Source organism: Triticum urartu, chromosome 3A, assembly GCF_056163025.1.
Source record: "Triticum urartu cultivar PI428250 chromosome 3A, HENAU_Tu73, whole genome shotgun sequence".
Lineage (NCBI taxonomy): Eukaryota > Viridiplantae > Streptophyta > Magnoliopsida > Poales > Poaceae > Triticum > Triticum urartu.
Genome location: NC_141875.1, coordinates 27,429,204 through 27,449,360, shown reverse-complemented (window position 1 = coordinate 27,449,360; position 20,157 = coordinate 27,429,204). Strand labels below are relative to the sequence as shown.

General features: G+C 42.8%; 1 protein-coding gene across 1 annotated transcript; it reads left to right on the top strand.

Moving 5' to 3' along the window:
- Positions 1–18,676: 18,676 nt before the first annotated feature.
- LOC147978124 (uncharacterized) lies at positions 18,677–19,837 on the top strand. Its single transcript, XM_087516516.1, has one exon. It carries the CDS (start codon positions 18,905–18,907, stop codon positions 19,346–19,348), a length of 444 nt encoding a protein of 147 aa, XP_087372642.1. The 5' UTR covers positions 18,677–18,904; the 3' UTR covers positions 19,349–19,837.
- The last annotated feature ends 320 nt before the right edge of the window (positions 19,838–20,157 follow it).

The window sequence follows — 20,157 nt, the reverse complement described above, 5'->3', positions numbered from 1 at the left end:
ACTTTTAGTTGTGTTATTAAAGCGGCTACTATTCGACTTGTATTGTCCATTGCTATTTCCAGAGGATGGAGTCTACGACAGCTAGATGTTCACAATGTGTTTCTTCATGGTGTTCTTGAGAAAGAAGTGTTCATGCGGCAACCACCAGGATATGAAAACAAAAACACACCACATTATGTGTGCAAGTTGGATAAAGCCTTGTATGGTCTGAAACAGACCCCAAGAGCTTGGTATTGAAGGTTAAGCACACAGTTACAAAAGCTTGGTTTTACACCGTCAAAGGCAGATACCTCACTATTTTTCTACAGTAAGAGCAATGTTATCATATTTGTTCTTGTTTATGTTGATGATATAATTGTTGCTAGCTCAAGTCTAGATGCCACTTCCTGTCTGCTTAAGGATATGAAACTAGAGTTTGCCCTCAAGAACTTGGCGGATCTTCATTATTTTCTTGGAATTGAGGTCAAGAAGATCAAAGATGGCATACTTCTTACAGAGGAAAAGTATACTACTGATATTCTCAGTACACCTATCTCTACTTCAGAAAAACTTACTGTTGAAAGTGGAGAGACACTTGGATCAAAGGATGCAACAAATTATAGAAGTGTTGTAGGTGCATTACAGTATCTGACTCTTACACGTCCTGATATTTCCTATTCTATGAACAAAGTATGGCAGTATTTACATGCTCCTACTACAACTCATTGGACTGCAGTAAAAAGGATTTTGAGGTATCTCAAATTTACCGGAGGACTTGGGCTTCAGATTGTGAGGTCCTCATCCCTACTTGTGTCTGCCTATTCTGACGCAGATTAAGCAGGGTGTGCTGATGATAGGAGGTTCACAGGTGGCTTTGTTGTGTTTCTGAGAACAAATCTTGTGTCGTGGAGTGCAAGAAAACATGCTACAGTCTCAAGGTCAAGTACTGAGGCAGAGTATAAGGCTTTAGCTAATGCTACAGCTGAAGTGATGTGGATTCAGACATTGCTTCATGAACTTGGAATTAAAGTTCCACAAGCTGCGAGATTGTGGTGTGACAAAATTGGTGCAACCTGTTTTTCAGCTAATCCTGTTTTTCATACACATAAAAAATATATTAAAGTTGACTTTCATTTTGTCAGAGAAAGAGTAGCACCCAAGTTGCTTGATATAAGGTTTATTCCAACAGGTGATCAACTTGCTGATGGCTTCACAAAACCTCTCACGATAAGAAGGTTAGATGACTTCAAATACAATCTCAACCTTGGTAAACTTTCATAGGGTTTAGATTGAGGGGGATTGTTAGACAAAGTATGTCAGTATTTACAGGAGTCGCATCTCCTAGGCGTGCCACATGAGCGAGCTCGTTTAGGTATTTATTTTTTATGAAACATGAATACGCGCGCGCCTCAGGAACCTGCTGCGTGGATTACCACCACCACCCAACCGCCACCACCACGACCGCTTTAGGCAGGTAGTCAGATTAGCTATGCGGCTATGCACCACTGTCAGTAGGATTCGCTAGCATGGTTCATCAATCCCTCCCTCTCCCTAAATACTGCCTCTGCTTCTGTTCTACCCATAGCTCTGTTTTTCTCCCCTGTTTTTTCTCTCTTTTCGAATTTTGATCAGTCTTCTCAGCTGCTGAAACTGAAAGGGCACCTGAATGAGCCAGGAGCCAGGAATCAGAGCCTCCACGTTTTTATGGATGGATGAGCGGCACAAGTTCCAGCTTCAGCAAGCTTTTACCACTCTGTTTGTGTAGCTGGCTGCTTTCTTCTTGTATCGTACAATCAAGTGAGCGAAAGCATTGTGACATCTCAAATGAGTCCGTGTTTCAGCTCTCTTCTTGCTTCGCTGTCTTCTTTTTTTCAGTCAGTGGTCGTTGGAGTTCGTGTCTGCTGGCAGGAAATTGATACCTGACTAAACGAGAATTTCCGTTGAATGTGCTTTCTTTTATATATTTGCTTACAAGTGGCGAGAATTTCCGTTGAATGTGCTTTCTCACGCCATACTGGTTATTTTTCCTGGAGGTTGATGACGTCATGCTCCATGAGAGGTTCAAACAATTTTTTTAAACATAGGAATTGTCTGAATTAATTACAGTGTTAAGTAAAAATGAATGGTAAGATGTGTCATGGTTTCCCAGGGAAAGAATGTGCAAATGAGGAAAGTGTGGGCACGAGTCATGACTAAGTGATCCAATGAATTGAGTGATTGTTCGCATGACCAAAACATCCCCCCTGCAACGGCATGACTACTGCTGGCGGCTTGGTGCAGAGACCGCCTGTTGGCGCCGTGTCGCAGATGCGCAGTGGTGGCCGCGGGCACAATCTTAGGGGCTCGGCTGTGGTTGTGTTGTGCGTCGACTTGGTTCTTCCCCGGTGGTGTTGCTGCAGCTCGATCAGCAGGCTCTTAGTTCTTGCGGCCTCTGCTTCCTCTCCATTGGCATTGGTTGGGCTCCTTCTCCGGGGCTTAGGTAGGTGTTGTTGCGAACAACCAAGACAGCAATTTAACTTGTCATGGTGCAAGCGGATGAATCGTAAACAAGCCAAGATCAGAAGGAGCACAGAGGACACGAAGTCAAGATTACGAGGAGATTGTTAGTTTAATCTTAAGGTAGTCTTAGCGTGAAGTTTGTAGCTGGTTCAAACTGCCATGGACTTGGCTAGATGTGTGTCAAGTTTGGTACGTAGTGATCAAGGTTGCCATCTGATTAGTAGTCCGGTTTGAACTATGCTGGTTAATTAACTAGGTAAGTGTCGATGTCCTGTGAAGGACTAGTCCGTGATGGATAAATTGTTCCTATATGAAAATGAGTTGTGTCTAGTCGGTTAGCTAGTTTGGAGTCCTAGTCTTTGGTTGCTCTGGTTGGAGTGTATATATAGACGACCAGGGCTGGAATATTTGTAACATCATGGACAAGACATAAAAAATAAAATAAAGAGAAGAAGAACAATGCAGGACATGTGCCTTTGGCCAAAAAGTTTCTTGTGCGTGTGTTCTTCATCTATTTTCATGTGATCGATCCCGAGGGTGAAGTTCTAACAGGTGCAGAGGCATAGGGCTCAACGCGAGAAAACCTTGGTTCGATGGGGTCGATGGATACCGGCGACGATGGCATTGTGGTGCCCTCCTTTTTGGAGATGTCGCCAATGTCTTCCTCCTCTTCACTAGACCGTGGTCTGTTGGTCTGAGGGTTGCTGTGGGAGCTTTTAGTGTGGCCGGCTTTCTCCCGAGGTTTGCTGGATTTGTTGTGGGTTACTCAGGGTGAAAGCTTAAATCTTAGAGGGTCAATGCCGGTGGCGACGGTGCCCATGAGCGTCATTATCCTTCTTGAAGGCATCTCCAATGAGTTAGCCCACTCATCTTTGGGTTGTGAACATGATGGTGGTGGATCTTCGAGTTGTCCAATGACGGCATTTTTATTCGTATTTATTTATTTATTCGGTTTTTTGCATGATTGTCCCTTATCAAGCATTTGGTTTTCAGCCTATTTTTCCTCATAACTCGAGCCATTATGTGTTTTGGTTTCCTCTCTTAATGAATTGGGCAAAGCTGTTGCCTTTCTGCTAAAATACCCATAGAGCATTGGAAAACAAAGCTACGATTAGCCAAGTTTGCTCAATTACACAGCCATCCACGGTGAGCCAAAACTGTCCCTGGTGAGCTCGAAGCTACCAAGATGCATGCTGCGACACGACGGCTAGGTGGGTGATTGTCTCCTATGCATCATGGCCCCACAATTTTCATGTGAAAAAACAGATTGTCTGGATGCTTCTACCCACCCCCTCTTCTATGAATGTATGATATGCATTCTTTTGCGCACTCCAGAAGAAAAAAATGGATTGCTGTTAGTTGGAACTTGTAAGGCCAAAACTAGTCAACCATGATGTCTAAGCTCGGTAGTTCCATGGAGTCCTCTTCCCCAGAATAGTCTGTCATAGATGGTTCATTATCTACGGATGGTCAAAATAGTTATGATAGGGCTCACCACAAACAGAGGTTTCAAACAAGTATCTTATTTACATGGAACTTCTCTTGTGGCAAAGGTCATGTACTGTATCCAACACTGCCCTCTATATAACCCACCACATTGCTCCCATCATATACGACACAATGTCCTACCACTAGATCTCATCCATCCCTCCATGCCCCATCACCACTCACTCTCTCTCTCTCTCTCTCTCTCTCTCTCTCTCTCTCTCTCTCTCTCTCTCTCTCGCACACACACACACACACACACACACACACACACACACACACACCAAAACACAGCTACAACTAAATCCCATGGCCGCAACGGTTCCACACACCACCACCCAAATATGTCGCCCAAAGTTGTCATATGGTAATTCGAGGTGGAAATCTAGATTAGCTCTCCTTGATTTCATGGTGGATCAATCGAAACAAAGTATTTCGAATAGCTCAACGAAATGCCAAATGATTCTTTTTCATAGGACTAGGAAGCACGGGGAAGTCTGTATCATCAAGGACATACAAAGCATGTGGAACATAAACATGTACTCATGCGAAAAATAAATATCATGTGGCAGGGCCATGAAACATGGTTACTTCTAGACTTACTGCGGGTGACACCCCGCATGTATTTTCTTTGGCAAATGACTATTCTGTTAAGAAAATGAAGCAAGTGAAAAAAATACTATAGGTCCTCTTTTGTAGACTACTAAAAGAAACTAGTATAACATGTGGACTCAGTTGGAAGGTGACCTTCTAGGGGTGCCAGTTCATTTACTGTACTAGATTCTACCACTAAAATTTCAAGCAATAATTTTTACTTAAGCACCCATAGTAATAATGTCAATATATGTTGCTTCCTCGTGAATTTTGTAACATTACTTTTCTGATTGAAAAGTGAGAAAAATAGTATTATCGACCATACTTCTTACACTTTGATTACGTAAAGTGTAGGTATTAAAAGCGATAAAGGCAATGTTTGGCAAAATTTCAAATTATATAGAGATAAGCTAAACGGAAAAATTGAAGAGTTATCAGCATAAACATAAGACATGCAGCGGGAATTGGTAACCGTTTAACAATAGGTTAGTTCAATAAAATATAAAATGACGAATAAAAGCTATAAGAAATAGCATGATGGTGATTACTTGAAAAAATTATAAATTCAGTTAGGACACATTAGCATGCGTTGCCTAGAGGAGTTGGTGGCAGCATGCTGCCCATGATGGCGCTCAAAGTGAAGTCATAGTAGGTGGTGTAAGCCACCACATGGTGTCGCATCGTATGCGATTGCGCTTTAAGGATGTGATTGGTTACCTGCATATACCTTAATCAGGCCTGTTGGATGCAGCTTTTTTCGGCGCTGGGCTGTTTGGTTCTGTACAAACACTATAGGGTCTACTAGGGTCAGTTCTTACATTACCTCTAGGCCTATATCATTGGGAACGACCGACTCAACCATTTCCAGCGAGTCAGGCCCGAGCGATACTCTCAATTGGTGGCTCTGGCGGTAGGTGGCTATAAGTGGTTTGCAGGTAGTTTCCTCTAATCACCTTCTTAATATCCCTCATCCCTTCTATACAACCGTGCTTTGATTTGGGATAAATTGTACACGAAAAAGATGCACCTTGATGTTCTGATTCCGTTAATGTGATCGGATTATGTTTCAGTGGTCAACCATGATGTCTAAGTTCGGTTGTTCCGTGGTGCACTACCATAGAACACTTTGTAATTGTTAGTTCATTGCCGATCGGATGGTCAAAATCATTAGTGATAGGACTCGCCATAAGCAGAGATTTCAAACAGGTATCTTATTTACATGGAACTTCTCTTAAGGCAAAGGTCATGTACTATACCCAACACTACACTCTATATAACCCACAAGTCCGTCCCCATCCTATAGAACAATGTCCACAGCCACTCCCATCCCACACCCATCCACCATCCCACACCCGGCACACACCTTATCCTAAACATTCCACCCGCTATGGCCCCACACACCAACACCCAACATCTCGTTCATAGTTGCCCTATGGTACTTGGAGGTCGAAATGTAGATCAGTTCTAGCTATCTTGCTTGGTGAATCAATGAAAACATAGTATTTTTAAAAAGCTCAACAAAATGCCAAATGAATTTTTTTCATAGGACTAGGAAGCACGGGGAAGTCAGCAGCATCAAGAAAAGACAAATCATCAGCAACATCAATGTGTCTCTGGGAAGGCCACCAAACTTGGTTACTGCCAGCTTTTCTGCGATTGACACCACACATGTCTTCTTTTTTTGCCTACCGGTTATTCTTTGAAAAAAATAAGCAAGTGAAAAATCAGTACAACTCATCTTTTTTAGGGTGAACTCGTCTTTTATGAACTATTAAAACAAATTGGCCACAGTTGGTAGGCGGACTTCGGGGGCTTATTGTACTCTAGTCTACCGCTATAAAACTCAGGCAGTTCTAATTACTTAACTCCATCCGTAATAATGTCCGTTTATTGTTTCCTCAAGAATTTTTATACTGCTATAAGAAAAATGGTACAAGAGGTTGTCGATTTTGACAGAGAGCCTCCACGTTTTTGTCGATGGGTGCGCGGCGGACAGAAGGTCCAGCAGCTCCAGGAAGCCTTTGTTGGCAGATGATTTGAATTTTAGCAATATGTTTGTGTACTTTAGTTGCTTGTAATTCAGCTGCAGCTGCTTGTAATAATCAAGTGAAATATATCATTGCCAAATCTCATATGAGTCTCCATATCTGTTTTCCCTATGTTCATGTGGCTTCTCTGACTTCTTTAATTCAGACACTTCTCACTGAATGCTTTTTGCTAGTTTGCAGCTCATCTACTGCTTGGAACATAACTCAGCACGATCATGCACTGGACCAGCATACTTGCCAAACATACCAGCTGCTGAAACCGTATATGGAGTAGTTTACTCTTTTTCAGCAGAGAGTAGTTACTATTTAACTGACAGTTGTCCAAAGATGACTGTTCTCCCATTACATTTCGTGACTGGTGTGACATGATTAGTAACAACTAACAAAGATCTTATGTCAAGGGGATACCCGAGAAAGCCGCCCATATTGATGTATTGGAAGTTGGACAACAAGGCGAGGTTAAAGCAAGCCAGATACCCCAGATAGACAAAGTTTCTGCTGGAAAATTACTGAACAAAGTGACAGATGTAGGTTGCAACTCATTTGGTTTTTCTATATAATGAACAACTCACTCTATTATATTCTTGGAAGTTTTCAAACAAAAAGTACCCTACCTTCTTGTAGTTCACTTTCTTTTTCAGTTTGCTTTCCTGTTAGCATTTTTTGTAGAAGATTGATGGCATTTTTTTTGTATGCATAATATACCAGTGCTGGTTCAGTACCACACTCTGAAAGTTACCCGCCTTTCTTCCAACGTATTCCTTCAGCCTCTTGCCCCGTGGTTAGCCACTACTGAAGATGAACTAAAGCATATTGACAGCTATACAACAGAAAAAACTAAAAACTAACCTTACTGATTTGAAAAAAAAGCTAAAGGCAAATAATCACCCACAGTCTAGTTGTTTTTACTGCTGTTAAAGAGTGTCAATCATGCTTCCTGAAATGGCATTATGTGGCTTCTGGCTAAACACACACATTGGGATGCTCAGTGCAATTCTGCCTAAGAAGCGAAGACCACTTTGTTGAAATGTAAAATACACACACCGAAGCGTGTAGATTTTTCTGGTGTGTGTGGCAGAAGCGTATTTTTTTATGCGGGTGAGTGGCAGAAGCGTATTTAACAACACCAAGGAATGCTTTTCAGCAAGATTAACATAACACAGAATCAACTAAGATCAAGTGGATATTTCAGTAGCCCTCATGGTCTAAAGTGAATATTTCAGTGCTCTAGTGCTTTTATCCGTGTCGATCTCTTCTTCCCAGCTTGGAATAGAAGGCCGCAGTTGTCCTCATTGTGTAAAGCATTAAACATATACTCCTCAAGTATAATTAAGCTAGAAACATTTACTCCGCAAAAAAAACTTGGAAACGGCTAAAAAAGCACTAGCTATTTTGAGGAAATAACTTCTGTTTTTCAGGATTTTAAAACATTCCCTAGTTTGGCCCGGACACCATCATGAGAAGTCCAATTGCTAGACCTCCCAGGGAAATAATCCTATTCTCACAAGATTTATGATCGAGATCTTGCAGGAGAAAAACTAAAAGGAACATGGAGGTTGTTAAGACTGATGATCAAGCTTTATTCAACGACTGAAAATAGTAATCATGTGAACACATGTACGAATAACAATCGGTCTTAGAGCATGTACACTAGTGCTTAATTTGATTGGGTTTTTTTTATAAAGAAATGATTTCCTTAGGCATGTGAGCTAGGAGATGTACGGGTGTATGACATAACTTTTCATTACAAACTAACTATCATAACTATAGTAGATCCTCTATAAGAACAGCCATCATACATATCCTGCTAGTGGTTACATAGTTGTATTAGTGGTCACCAGCTTTGTTAGTACATATCAACAAACTGTGCTTTATGCTGGCGATTAAAAATACCTTTTGAGAATAACTGCAAAAGTTTGTGTAATAAATAACTTAAGAAGAGCTCCAAAAGCACTACACTACTTAAAATAAGGAACGGCTTCTCTTTTGCAGAATATTACTCCTGCCTTTTCTAGTTTGGCACAGGCGATCCCTACCCAAGATTCGATCCAATTCGTGCTGCATGGAATAGCAAAAAAATAAATCGCCATCATGGAAAATCCAATTATTCGATCTCCATAGCAGATGATCTTATTTACATCGGATTACTGACAAGATCTTCGCCGAGTGCAAACTAGAAATTAACCACTTGATACTACATAACGACTGGCATAAATTTCCAATAATTAAGACTTTCGGTGGACAATCACCTCCATAGACCCGGTCTAATTAACTTCTGGGTTCTCATCCATGCCCATCCTTGGTGGCACTAGAGTGTTAGTTTAGTAACATTGAGCATATCTTATACTAACACTCTAGTGCCAGTCCAGGTCAATGGTCAGCATTTCCATACTAATGAAGAAAGTGTAGACACAGATCTCATGACTATGACCCAGTCCACTGAACAAATTGATTATTCTGAGAACCAAAATGTTTTCTAGAGCAATAAACAACCAGTAGATTGACATGCCAAGCAGTAAATCATTACGTTTGAGATCCGTAGCATCTTTTGTATTTGGAATGTTTTATTTTTCGGGGGGTATCTGAACTGTGCTTGGCTTACCATGAAAAATTCCCGCAAAAACAATCAATTATCACAGTGAACGAAGAATGCCATGACTAAATTCTTCTTGCCTTGAAAACTTGTGTTCCAACAAGTCGGTGGGTGGGTATGATGAACATGGATGGACCATCAGCAACAAACTGTGTTTTGCCATCAGTGAACCAATAGCTGACCACAGCAAGGCGATCGGCCAGGGGATGTGGGGGACACGGCTACCTGCCGTGGGATAGTCCCAAACTCAAACAGTCCCGAGGATGCTACCTGCCGTAGCACCGCCCGGCACGACTCGTTGCGATTGATCTCTCCCAGACCATGTAAGTATGAACAAAGTGCCACAAGGGACAGGGCACATAGCATCTCTTGCCTACTTTCTCACCTCTTGGTCCCTCTCAAATTCATAGTACTCCCTTTGAACTAAAGCCACGACAGTTGTTTCCTATCAAAGGGAATAACTTTTTTTGCGGACAGACCAAAGGCCATATTTTATGTAAACATATCCCTTTACAAAATCATCCCTACAGAAATTAAAAAATACATTCGTTGTTTTGGGGTGTTGATGTCTTCTTCCTTGTGTATCCACCGGCGGCAGGTCTGTGAGAAAACTTGTTACCGCATCTGGGCCTCCATTTTAGGTCCCACTTCTATGCAACAAACAACCGTAAACAGTCCCTGGACACGCCAAAGACTCGATTAACACAACCATTGCCATGACACTATCATCGCTCTCGCTGACCCGGCCATTGTTGCCATAGAAGCCCCGACACCACAATCGCCTTCTTCCACAAGTCTATCTTGCCGACCGCCCGCTTCAAAAACGATCCTCCTATTCTGATGTTTGCCATGACAAGACTTAACAGACAACCAATTATAGAATCAAGTTCTACCTGTTGGGAAACGTAGTAATTTCAAAAAAATTCCTACGCACACGCAAGATCATGGTGATGCATAGTAACGAGAGGGGAGAGTGTGATCTACGTACCCTTGTAGACCGACAGCGGAAGCGTTAGCACAACGCGGTTGATGTAGTCGTACGTCTTCACGGCCCGACCGATCAAGCACCGAAACTACGGAACCTCCGAGTTCTAACACACGTTCAGCTCGATGACGATCCCCGGACTCTGATCCAGCAAAGTGTCGGGGAAGAGTTCCGTCAGCACGACGGCGTGGTGACGATCTTGATGTTCTACCATCGCAGGGCTTCGCCTAAGCACCGCTACAATATTATCGAGGATTATGGTGGAAGGGGGCACCGCACACGGCTAAGAATATGATCATGTGGATCAACTTGTGTGTCTAGGGTTGCCCCCTGCCCCCGTATATAAAGGAGCAAGCGGAGGTGCGGCCGGCCAGGAGGAGGGCGCGCCAGGAGGAGTCCTACTCCCACCGGGAGTAGGATTCCCCCTTTCCTAGTTGGAATACGATTCGGGAGGGGGAAAGAGGAGAGAGAGAAGGAAGGGGGGCGCCGCCCCCCTCTCCTTGTCCTATTCGGACTACGGGGGGAGGGGCGCACGGCCCAACCCTGGCCACCTCTCCTCTCTTCCCACTAAAACCCACTAAGGCCCATATACCTCCCGGGGGATTCCGGTAACCTCCCGGTACTCTGGTAAAATCCCGATTTTACCCGGAACACTTCCGATATCCAAATATAGGCTTCCAATATATCAATCTTTATGTCTCGACCATTTCGAGACTCCTCGTCATGTCCGTGATCGCATCCGTGACTCCGAACTAACTTCGGTACATCAAAACTCATAAACTCATAATATAACTTTCATCGAAACCTTAAGCGTGCGGACCCTACGGGTTCGAGAACAATGTAGACATGACCGAGACACTTCTCTGGTCAATAACCAATAGCGGAACCTGGATGCTCATATTGGCTCCTACATATTCTACGAAGATCTTTATCGGTCGGACCGCATAACAACATACGTTGTTCCCTTTGTCATTGGTATGTTACTTGCCCGAGATTCAATCGTCGGTATCTCAATACCTAGTTCAATCTCGTTACCGGCAAGTCTCTTTACTCGTTTCGTAATACATCATCTTGCAACTAACTCATTAGTTGTAATGCTTGCAAGGCTTATGTGATGTGCATTACCGAGAGGGCCCAGAGATACCTCTCCGACAATCGGAGTGACAAATCCTAATCTCGAAATACGCCAACCCAACATTCACCTTTGGAGACACCTGTAGAGCTCCTTTATAATCACCCAGTTACGTTGTTACGTTTGGTGGCACACAAAGTGTTCCTCCAGTAAATGGGAGTTGCATAATCTCATAGTCATAGGAACATGTATAAGTCATGGAGAAAGCAATAGCAACATACTAAATGATCGGGTGCTAAGCTAATGGAATGGGTCATGTCAATCACATCATTCTCCTATTGATGTGATCCCATTAATCAAATGACAACACATGTCTATGGTTAGGAAACATAACCATCTTCGATTAACGAGCTAGTCAAGTAGAGGCATAATAGTGACGTTTGGTTTGTCTATGTATTCACACAAGTATTATGTTTCCGGATAATACAATTCTAACATGAATAATAAACATTTATCATGATATAAGGAAATAAAATAATAACATTATTATTGCCTGTAGGGCATATTTCCTTCAGTCTCCCACTTGCACTAGATTCGATAATCTAGATTACACAGTAATGATTCAAACACCCATGGAGCTTTGGTGTTGATCATGTTTTGCTCGTGGAAGAGGCTTAGTCAACGGGTCTGCCATATTCAGATCCGTAAGTATTTTGGAATTTTCTATGTCTACAATGCTCTGCACGGAGCTACTTTAGCTAATTGCTCCCACTTTCAATATATATCCAGATGAAGACTAAGAGTCATCCGGATCAGTGCCAAAACTTGTATCGACGTAACCCTTTTAAGACGAACCTTTTGTCACCTCTATAATCGAGAAACATATCCTTATTCCACTAAGGATAATTTTGACCATTGTCCAGTGATCTACTCTTAGATCACTATTGTACTCCCTTGCCAAAATTAGTGTAGGATATACAATAGGTTTGGTACACAGCATGGCATACTTTATAGAACCTATGGCCAAGGCATAGGGAATGACTTTCATTCTCATTCTATTTTCTGCCGTGGTCGGACTTTGAGTCTTACTCAACTTCACACCTTGTAACATAGGCAAGAACTCTTTCTTTATTTTGAAATACTTCAAAAATCTTTTCAAGGTATGTACTCATTGAAAAAACTTATCAAGCGTCTTGATCTATCTCTATAGATCTTGATGCTCAATATGTAAGCAGCTTCACCGAGGTCGTTCTTTGAAAAATCGTTTCAAACATTCCTTTATGCTTTGCAGAATAATTCTACATTATCTCCGATCAATAATATGTCTTTCACATATACTTATCAGAAATGATGTAGTGCTCCCACTCACTTTCTTGTAAATACAGTCTTCACCGCAAGTCTGTATAAAACTATATGCTTTGATCAACTTATCAAAGCGTACATTCCAACTCCGAGATGCTTGCACCAGTCCATAGATGGATCGCTGGAGCTTGCATATTTTGTTAGTACCTTTAGGATTGACAAAATCTTCTGGTTGCATCATATACAACTCTTCTTTAATAAATCCATTAAGGAATGCAGTTTTGTTTATCCATTTGCCAGATTTCATAAAATGCGGCAATTGCTAACATGATTCGGACAGACTTAAGCATAGATACGAGTGACAAACTCTCATCGTAGCCAACACCTTAAACTTGTCGAAAACCTTTTTGCGACAATTCTAGCTTTGTAGATAGTAACACTACTATTAGCGTCCGTCTTCCTCTTGAAGATCCATTTAATCTCAATGACTCGCCGATCATTGGGCAAGTCAATCAAAGTCCATACTTTGTTCTCATACATGGATCTTATCTCAGATTTCATGGCCTTAAGCCATTTCACGGAATCTGGGCTCATCATCGCTTCCTCATAGTTCGCAAGTTCGTCATGGTCTAGTAACATGACTTCCAGAACAGGATTACCGTACCACTCTGGTGCGGATCTCACTCTGGTTTACCTACGAGATTCGGTAGTAACTTGATATGAAGTTACATGATCATCATCATTAGCTTCCTCACTAATTGGTCTAGTAGTCACAAGAACAGATTTCTGTGATGAACTACTTTCCAATAAGGGAGAAGGTACAATTACCTTATCGAGTTTTCTACTTTCCTCCCACTCACTTCTTTCGAGAGAAACTCCTTCTCTAGAAAGGATCCATTCTTAGCAACGAATGTCTTGCCTTCGGATCTGTGATAGAAGGTGTACCCAACAGTCTCCTTTGGGTATCCTATGAAGACATATTTCTCCGATTTGGGTTTGAGCTTATCAGGATGAAACTTTTTCACATAAGCATCACAACCCAAAACTTTAAGAAACGACAACTTTGGTTTCTTGCCAAACCATAATTCAGATTGTGTCGTCTCAATGGGTTTAGATGGTGCCCTTTTTAACGTGAATGCAACTGTCTCTAATGCATAACCCCAAAACGATAGTGATAGATCGGTAAGAGACATCATAGATTGCACTATATTCAATAAAGTACGGTTATGACGATCGGACACACCATTATGCTGTAGTGTTCCAGGTGGCATGAGTTTGTGAAACTAATCCACAATGTTTTAATTGAAGACCAAACTCGTAACTCAAATATTTGTCTCCGCGATCATATCATAGAAACCTTATTTTCTTGTCACGACGATTTTCCACTTCACCCTGAATTTATTTGAACTTTTCAAATGTTTCAGACTTATGTTTCATCAAGTAGATATACTCATATCTTCTCAAATCATCTGTGAAGGTCAGAAAATAACGATACCTGCCACGAGCCTCAACACTCATTGGACTGCATACATCAGTATGTATTATTTCCAATCAAGTTTGTTGCTCGCTCCATTGTTCCGGAGAACAGAGTCTTAGTCATCTTGCCCATGAGCCATGGTTCGCAAGTACCAAGTGATTCATAATCAAGTGGTTCCAAAAGTCCATCATTATGGAGTTTCTTCATGCGCTTTACACCGATATGACCTAAACGGCAGTGCCACAAATAAGTTGCACTATCATTATTAATTTTGCATCTTTTGGCTTCAATATTATGAATATGTGTAACACTACGATCGAGATCCAACGAACTATTTTCACTGGGTGTATGACCATCGAAGGTTTTATTCATGTAAACAGAACAACAATTATTCTCTGACTTTAATGAATAACCGTATTGCAATAAACATGATCAAATCATATTCATGCTCAACGCAAACACCAAATAACACTTATTTAGTTTCAACACTAATCCCGAAAGTATAGGGAGTGTGCGATGATGATCATATCAATCTTGGAACTACTTCCAACACACATCGTCACTTCACCCTTAACTAGTTTCTGTTCATTCTGCAACTCCCGTTTCGAGTTAGTACTCTTAGCAACTGAACCAGTATCAAATACCGAGGGGTTGCTATGAACACTAGTAAAATACACATCAATAATCTGTATATCAAATATACCTTTGTTCACTTTGCCATCCTTCTTATCCGCCAATCACTTGGGGTAGTTCCGCTTCCAGTGACCAGTCCCTTTGCTGTAGAAGCACTTAGTCTCAGGCTTAGGACCAAACTTGGGCTTCTTCACTTGAGCAGAAACTTGCTTGCCGTTCTTCTTGAAGTTCTCCTTCTTCCTTTTGCCCTTTTCTTGAAAATAGTGGTCTTGTCTACCATCAACACTTGATGTTTTTCTTGATTTCTACCTTCGTCGATTTTAGCATCACGAAGAGCTTGGGAATCGTTTCCGTTATCCCTTGCATATTATAGTTCATCACGAAGTTCTACTAACTTGGTGATGGTGACTAGAGAATTCTCTCAATCACTATCTTATCTTGAAGATTAACTCCCACTTGATTCAAGCGATTGTAGTACCCAGACAATCTGAGCACATGCTCACTAGTTGAGCGATTCTCCTCCATCTTTTTAGCTATAGAACTTGTTGGAGACTTCATATCTCTCAACTCGGGTATTTGCTTGAAATATTAACTTCAACTCCTGGAACATCTCATATGATCCATGACGTTCAAAACGTCTTTGAAGTCCCGATTCTAAGCCGTTAAGCATGGTGCACTAAACTATCAAGTAGTCATCATATTGAGCTAGCCAAACGTTCATAATGTCTGCATCTGCTCCTGCAATAGGTCTGTCACCTAGCAGTGCATCAAGGACATAATTCTTCTATGAAGCAATGAGGATAAACCTCAGATCACGGATCCAATCCGCATCATTGCTACTAACATCTTTCAACACAATTTTCTCTAGGAACATATCAAAATAAACACAGGGAAGCAACAACGCGAGCTATTGATCTACAACATAATTTGCAAAATACTACCAGGACTAAGTTCATGATAAATTAAAGTTCAATTAATCATATTACTTAAGAACTCCCACTTAGATAGACATCCCTCTAATCCTCTAAGTGATCACGTGATCCAAATCAACTAAACCATGTCCGATCATCACGTGAGATGGAGTAGTTTCAATGGTGAACATCACTATGTTGATCATATCTACTATATGATTCATGCTCGACCTTGCGGTCTCCGTGTTCCGAGGCCATATATGTATATGCTTGGCTCGTCAAGTATAACCTGAGTATTCCGCGTGTGCAACTGTTTTGCACCCGTTGTATTTGAACGTAGAGCCTATCACACCCGATCATCACGTGGTGTCTCAGCACGAAGAACTTTCGCAACGGTGCATACTCAGGGAGAACACTTCTTGATAATTAGTGAGAGATCATCCTAAAATGCTACCGTCAATCAAAGCAAGATAAGATGCATAAAAGATAAACATCACATGCAATCAATATAAGTGATATGATATGGCCATCATCATCTTGTGCTTGTGATCTCCATCTTCGAAGCACCGTCGTGATCACCATCGTCATGGGCGACACCTTGATCTCCATCGTAGCATCGTTGTCGTCTCGCCAATCTTATGCTTCCACAACTATCGCTAACGCTTAGTGATAAAGTAAAGCATTACAGCGCGATTGCATTGCATACAATAAAGCGACAACTATATGGCTCCTGCCAGTTGCTGATAACTCGGTTACAAAACATGATCATCTCATACAATAAAATTTAGCATCATGTCTTGACCATATCACATCACAACATGCCCTGCAAAAACAAGTTAGACGTCCTCTACTTTGTTGTTGCAAGTTTTACGTGGCTGCTACGGGCTTAAGTAAGAACCAATCTTACCTACGCATCAAAACCACAACGATAGTTTGTCAAGTTGGTGCTGTTTTAACCTTCGCAAGGACCGGACGTAGCCACACTTGGTTCAACTAAAGTTGGAGAAACTGTCACCCGCTAGCCACCTTTGTGCAAAGCACGTCGGGAGAACCGGTCTCGCGTAAGCGTACGCGTAATGTCGGTCCGGGCCGCTCCGTCCAACAATACCGCCGAACCAAAGTATGACATGCTGGTAAGCAGTATGACTTATATCGCCCATAACTCACTTGTGTTCTACTCGTGCATATAATATCAACACATAAAACCTAGGCTCGGATGCCACTGTTGGGGAACGTAGTAATTTCAAAAAAATTCCTACGCACACGCAAGATCATGGTGATGCATAGCAACGAGAGGGGAGAGTGTGATCTACGTACCCTTGTAGACCGACAGCAGAAGCGTTAGCACAACGCGGTTGATGTAGTCGTACGTCTTCACGGCCCGACCGATCAAGCACCGAAACTACGGCACCTCCGAGTTCTAGCACACGTTCAGCTCGATGACGATCCCCGGACTCCGATCCAGCAAAGTGTCGGGGAAGAGTTCCGTCAGCACGACGGCGTGGTGACGATCTTCATGTTCTACCGTCGCAGGGCTTCGCCTAAGCACCGCTACAATATTATCGAGGATTATGGTGGAAGGGGGCACCGCACACGGCTAAGAATATGATCACATGGATCAACTTGTGTGTCTAGGGGTGCCCCCTGCCCTCGTATATAAAGGAGCAAGGGGAGGTGCGGCCGGCCAGGAGGAGGGCGCGCCAGGAGGAGTCCTACTCCCACCGGGAGTAGGATTCCCCCCCTTTCCTAGTTGGAATAGGATTCGGGAGGGGGAAAGAGGAGAGAGAGAAGGAAGGGGGGCGCCGTCCCCCTCTCCTTGCCCTATTCGGACTAGGGGGGAGGGGCGCGCGGCCCAGCCCTGGCCACCTCTCCTTTCTTTCCACTAAAGCCCACTAAGGCCCATATACCTCCCGGGGGGTTCCGGTAACCTCCCGGTACTCTGGTAAAATCCCGATTTTACCCGGAACACTTCCGATATCCAAATATAGGCTTCCAATATATCAATCTTTATGTCTCGACCATTTCGAGACTCCTCGTCATGTCCGTGATCGCATCCGGGACTCTGAACTAACTTCGGTACATCAAAACTCATAAACTCATAATATAACTTTCATCGAAACCTTAAGCGTGCGGACCCTACGGGTTCGAGAACAATGTAGACATGACCGAGACACTTCTCCGGTCAATAACCAATAGCGGAACCTGGATGCTCATATTGGCTCCTACATATTCTACGAAGATCTTTATCGGTCAGACCGCATAACAACATACGTTGTTCCCTTTGTCATTGGTATGTTACTTGCCCGAGATTCGATTGTCGGTATTTCAATACCTAGTTCAATCTCGTTACTGGCAAGTCTCTTTACTCGTTTCGTAATACATCATCTTGCAACTAACTCATTAGTTGTAATGCTTGCAAGGCTTATGTGATGTGCATTACCGAGAGGGCTCAGAGATACCTCTCCGACAATCGGAGTGACAAATCCTAATCTCGAAATACGCCAACCCAACATTCACCTTTGGAGACACCTGTAGAGCTCCTTTATAATCACCCAGTTACGTTGTGACGTTTGGTAGCACATAAAGTGTTCCTCCGGTAAACGGGAGTTGCATAATCTCATAGTCATAGGAACATGTATAAGTCATGGAGAAAGCAATAGCAACATACTAAACGATCGGGTGCTAAGCTAATGGAATGGGTCATGTCAATCACATCATTCTCCTATTGATGTGATCCCATTAATCAAATGACAACACATGTCTATGGTTAGGAAACATAACCATCTTCGATTAACGAGCTAGTCAAGTAGAGGCATAATAGTGACGTTTGGTTTGTCTATGTATTCACACAAGTATTATGTTTCCGGATAATACAATTCTAGCATAAATAATAAACATTTATCATGATATAAGGAAATAAAATAATAACATTATTATTGCCTCTAGGGCATATTTCCTTCACTACCTGTCTAGAAGAAATCGTGTTCCAGGAGTCTGTGAGGATCCATAACATAGAGCGAGTATCGCAAACAGTCAGTCTTGCCGTGTGCAAGGTAGCAGGCCTAGGGCAGAACCCCAACAAGGCAAATCACCCTGCAGCCACGCATTGCCAAACCCAAACAGTACCGCCCGCGGCATCTTTGCTTGCCTCAGGAATCGATCGTCTCTTCCCACCACCCTCACACGAGAGAGTATATAAACCAACCGCACTGTCATTTCGGAGCATCAAAAACAACACTAGGCCTGTAAATCCAGCCACTAAAGCCTCCTCGCCTCCTCGGGCAGTTAGCAATCCAGATAGTCTAGTCGCCAGCTGTCACCAAAGAATGTGCTTTGAGTTCGGCTCGTGTTTTGGCGGCAGGACGGACGACTACGGCGGCGAGCGGCCCAACCGCAGGGAGGAGCATGGCGGCGGCCGTCGTGCTCGGGGCCGCGACCGCAGAGGGAACCACGGGACCGGCGCCGATGGCCACAAACCGGCGTACCACCACCAGCCGCTCGCCGTAGTGGACGAGGCCGGGCACAAGGCCTACCACGACGGCGTGCGGAAAGCCGACCACGCTGGCGCTGGTGCCCGCGGCGGTTACGCCGCCTATGCGCAACACAAGGCCGACATCGGGATGCCAAAGCTTCCCGCGTGGCACAACAAGGTCGGCGACGACGCCTACACAGCGCGCCTCCAAGAAGCTGCAGATACTGATCATAGGAACAACGCCGCCATGGATTACCACCACTATCCAACCAGCACCACTACTCTCGGAAGGTACTAGCTAGAGCTAGTCAAGGTCAGCTATGCGGCTAATACACCACTGTCGGTAAGATTAGCAGTTCATCAATCCCTCCCTGTCCCTAAACACTTCCTCTGCTTCTCCCCGGTAGCTCTGTTTGTCCTCTGTTTTCTCATCTGCTGACACTGAAAAGGTACCTGGAATAGTGTCTAAGAGCCCGGAACCAGGGGGCTATAGATTTTGATCAGAGCCTCCACGTATTTGTCGATGGATGAGCGTCACAAGTTCCAGCTCCAGGATGCTTTTACCATTCTGTTTATGTAGTAGCTTCTACAGTACTACTTTAGCCGTGGCCGTTTTCTTCTTGTATCATACAATCAAGTGAAAGAATGAGTCCTCATTGCTGCTTTCTTCTTGCTTCGCTGTCATTTTTTTCAACAGTCTTTTTGTGTAGTTGCTTGTGATTTAGTTTTAGCTGCTTTCGCCTTGTATCGTATATAATCAAGTCAAAGAAAGCACTGTCAAATCTCAGATGAATCTTTATTTCTCCTCTTGCTATGTGCATGTGGCTTCTCTGACTTCTTTACTTCAATCACTTCTCACTTGTCAAGCATACCAGTTGCTCAAACCGTATATGGAATAGGGGATTGACTATTCATCACCCCAGGTGAGGAATGGTTATTCTTCATCCTCCCTCTATTTTAATATCAATGCACCGTAAGTTTACATTTCGTAAATTTTGTCTTATTTCATACGTAAAAAGAAACCGTAAGAAATGATATAGTCGCCGTAAAAATATATTTTATGTTACGTAAAATTACAAAGTAAAAACATAGTGTAAAATATACATA

Excerpts from the sequence above, each read along its gene's own strand:
- LOC147978124 (XM_087516516.1), top strand. The coding sequence starts at position 18,905 with ATGTGCTTTGAGTTCGGCTCGTGTTTTGGCGGCAGGACGGACGACTAC.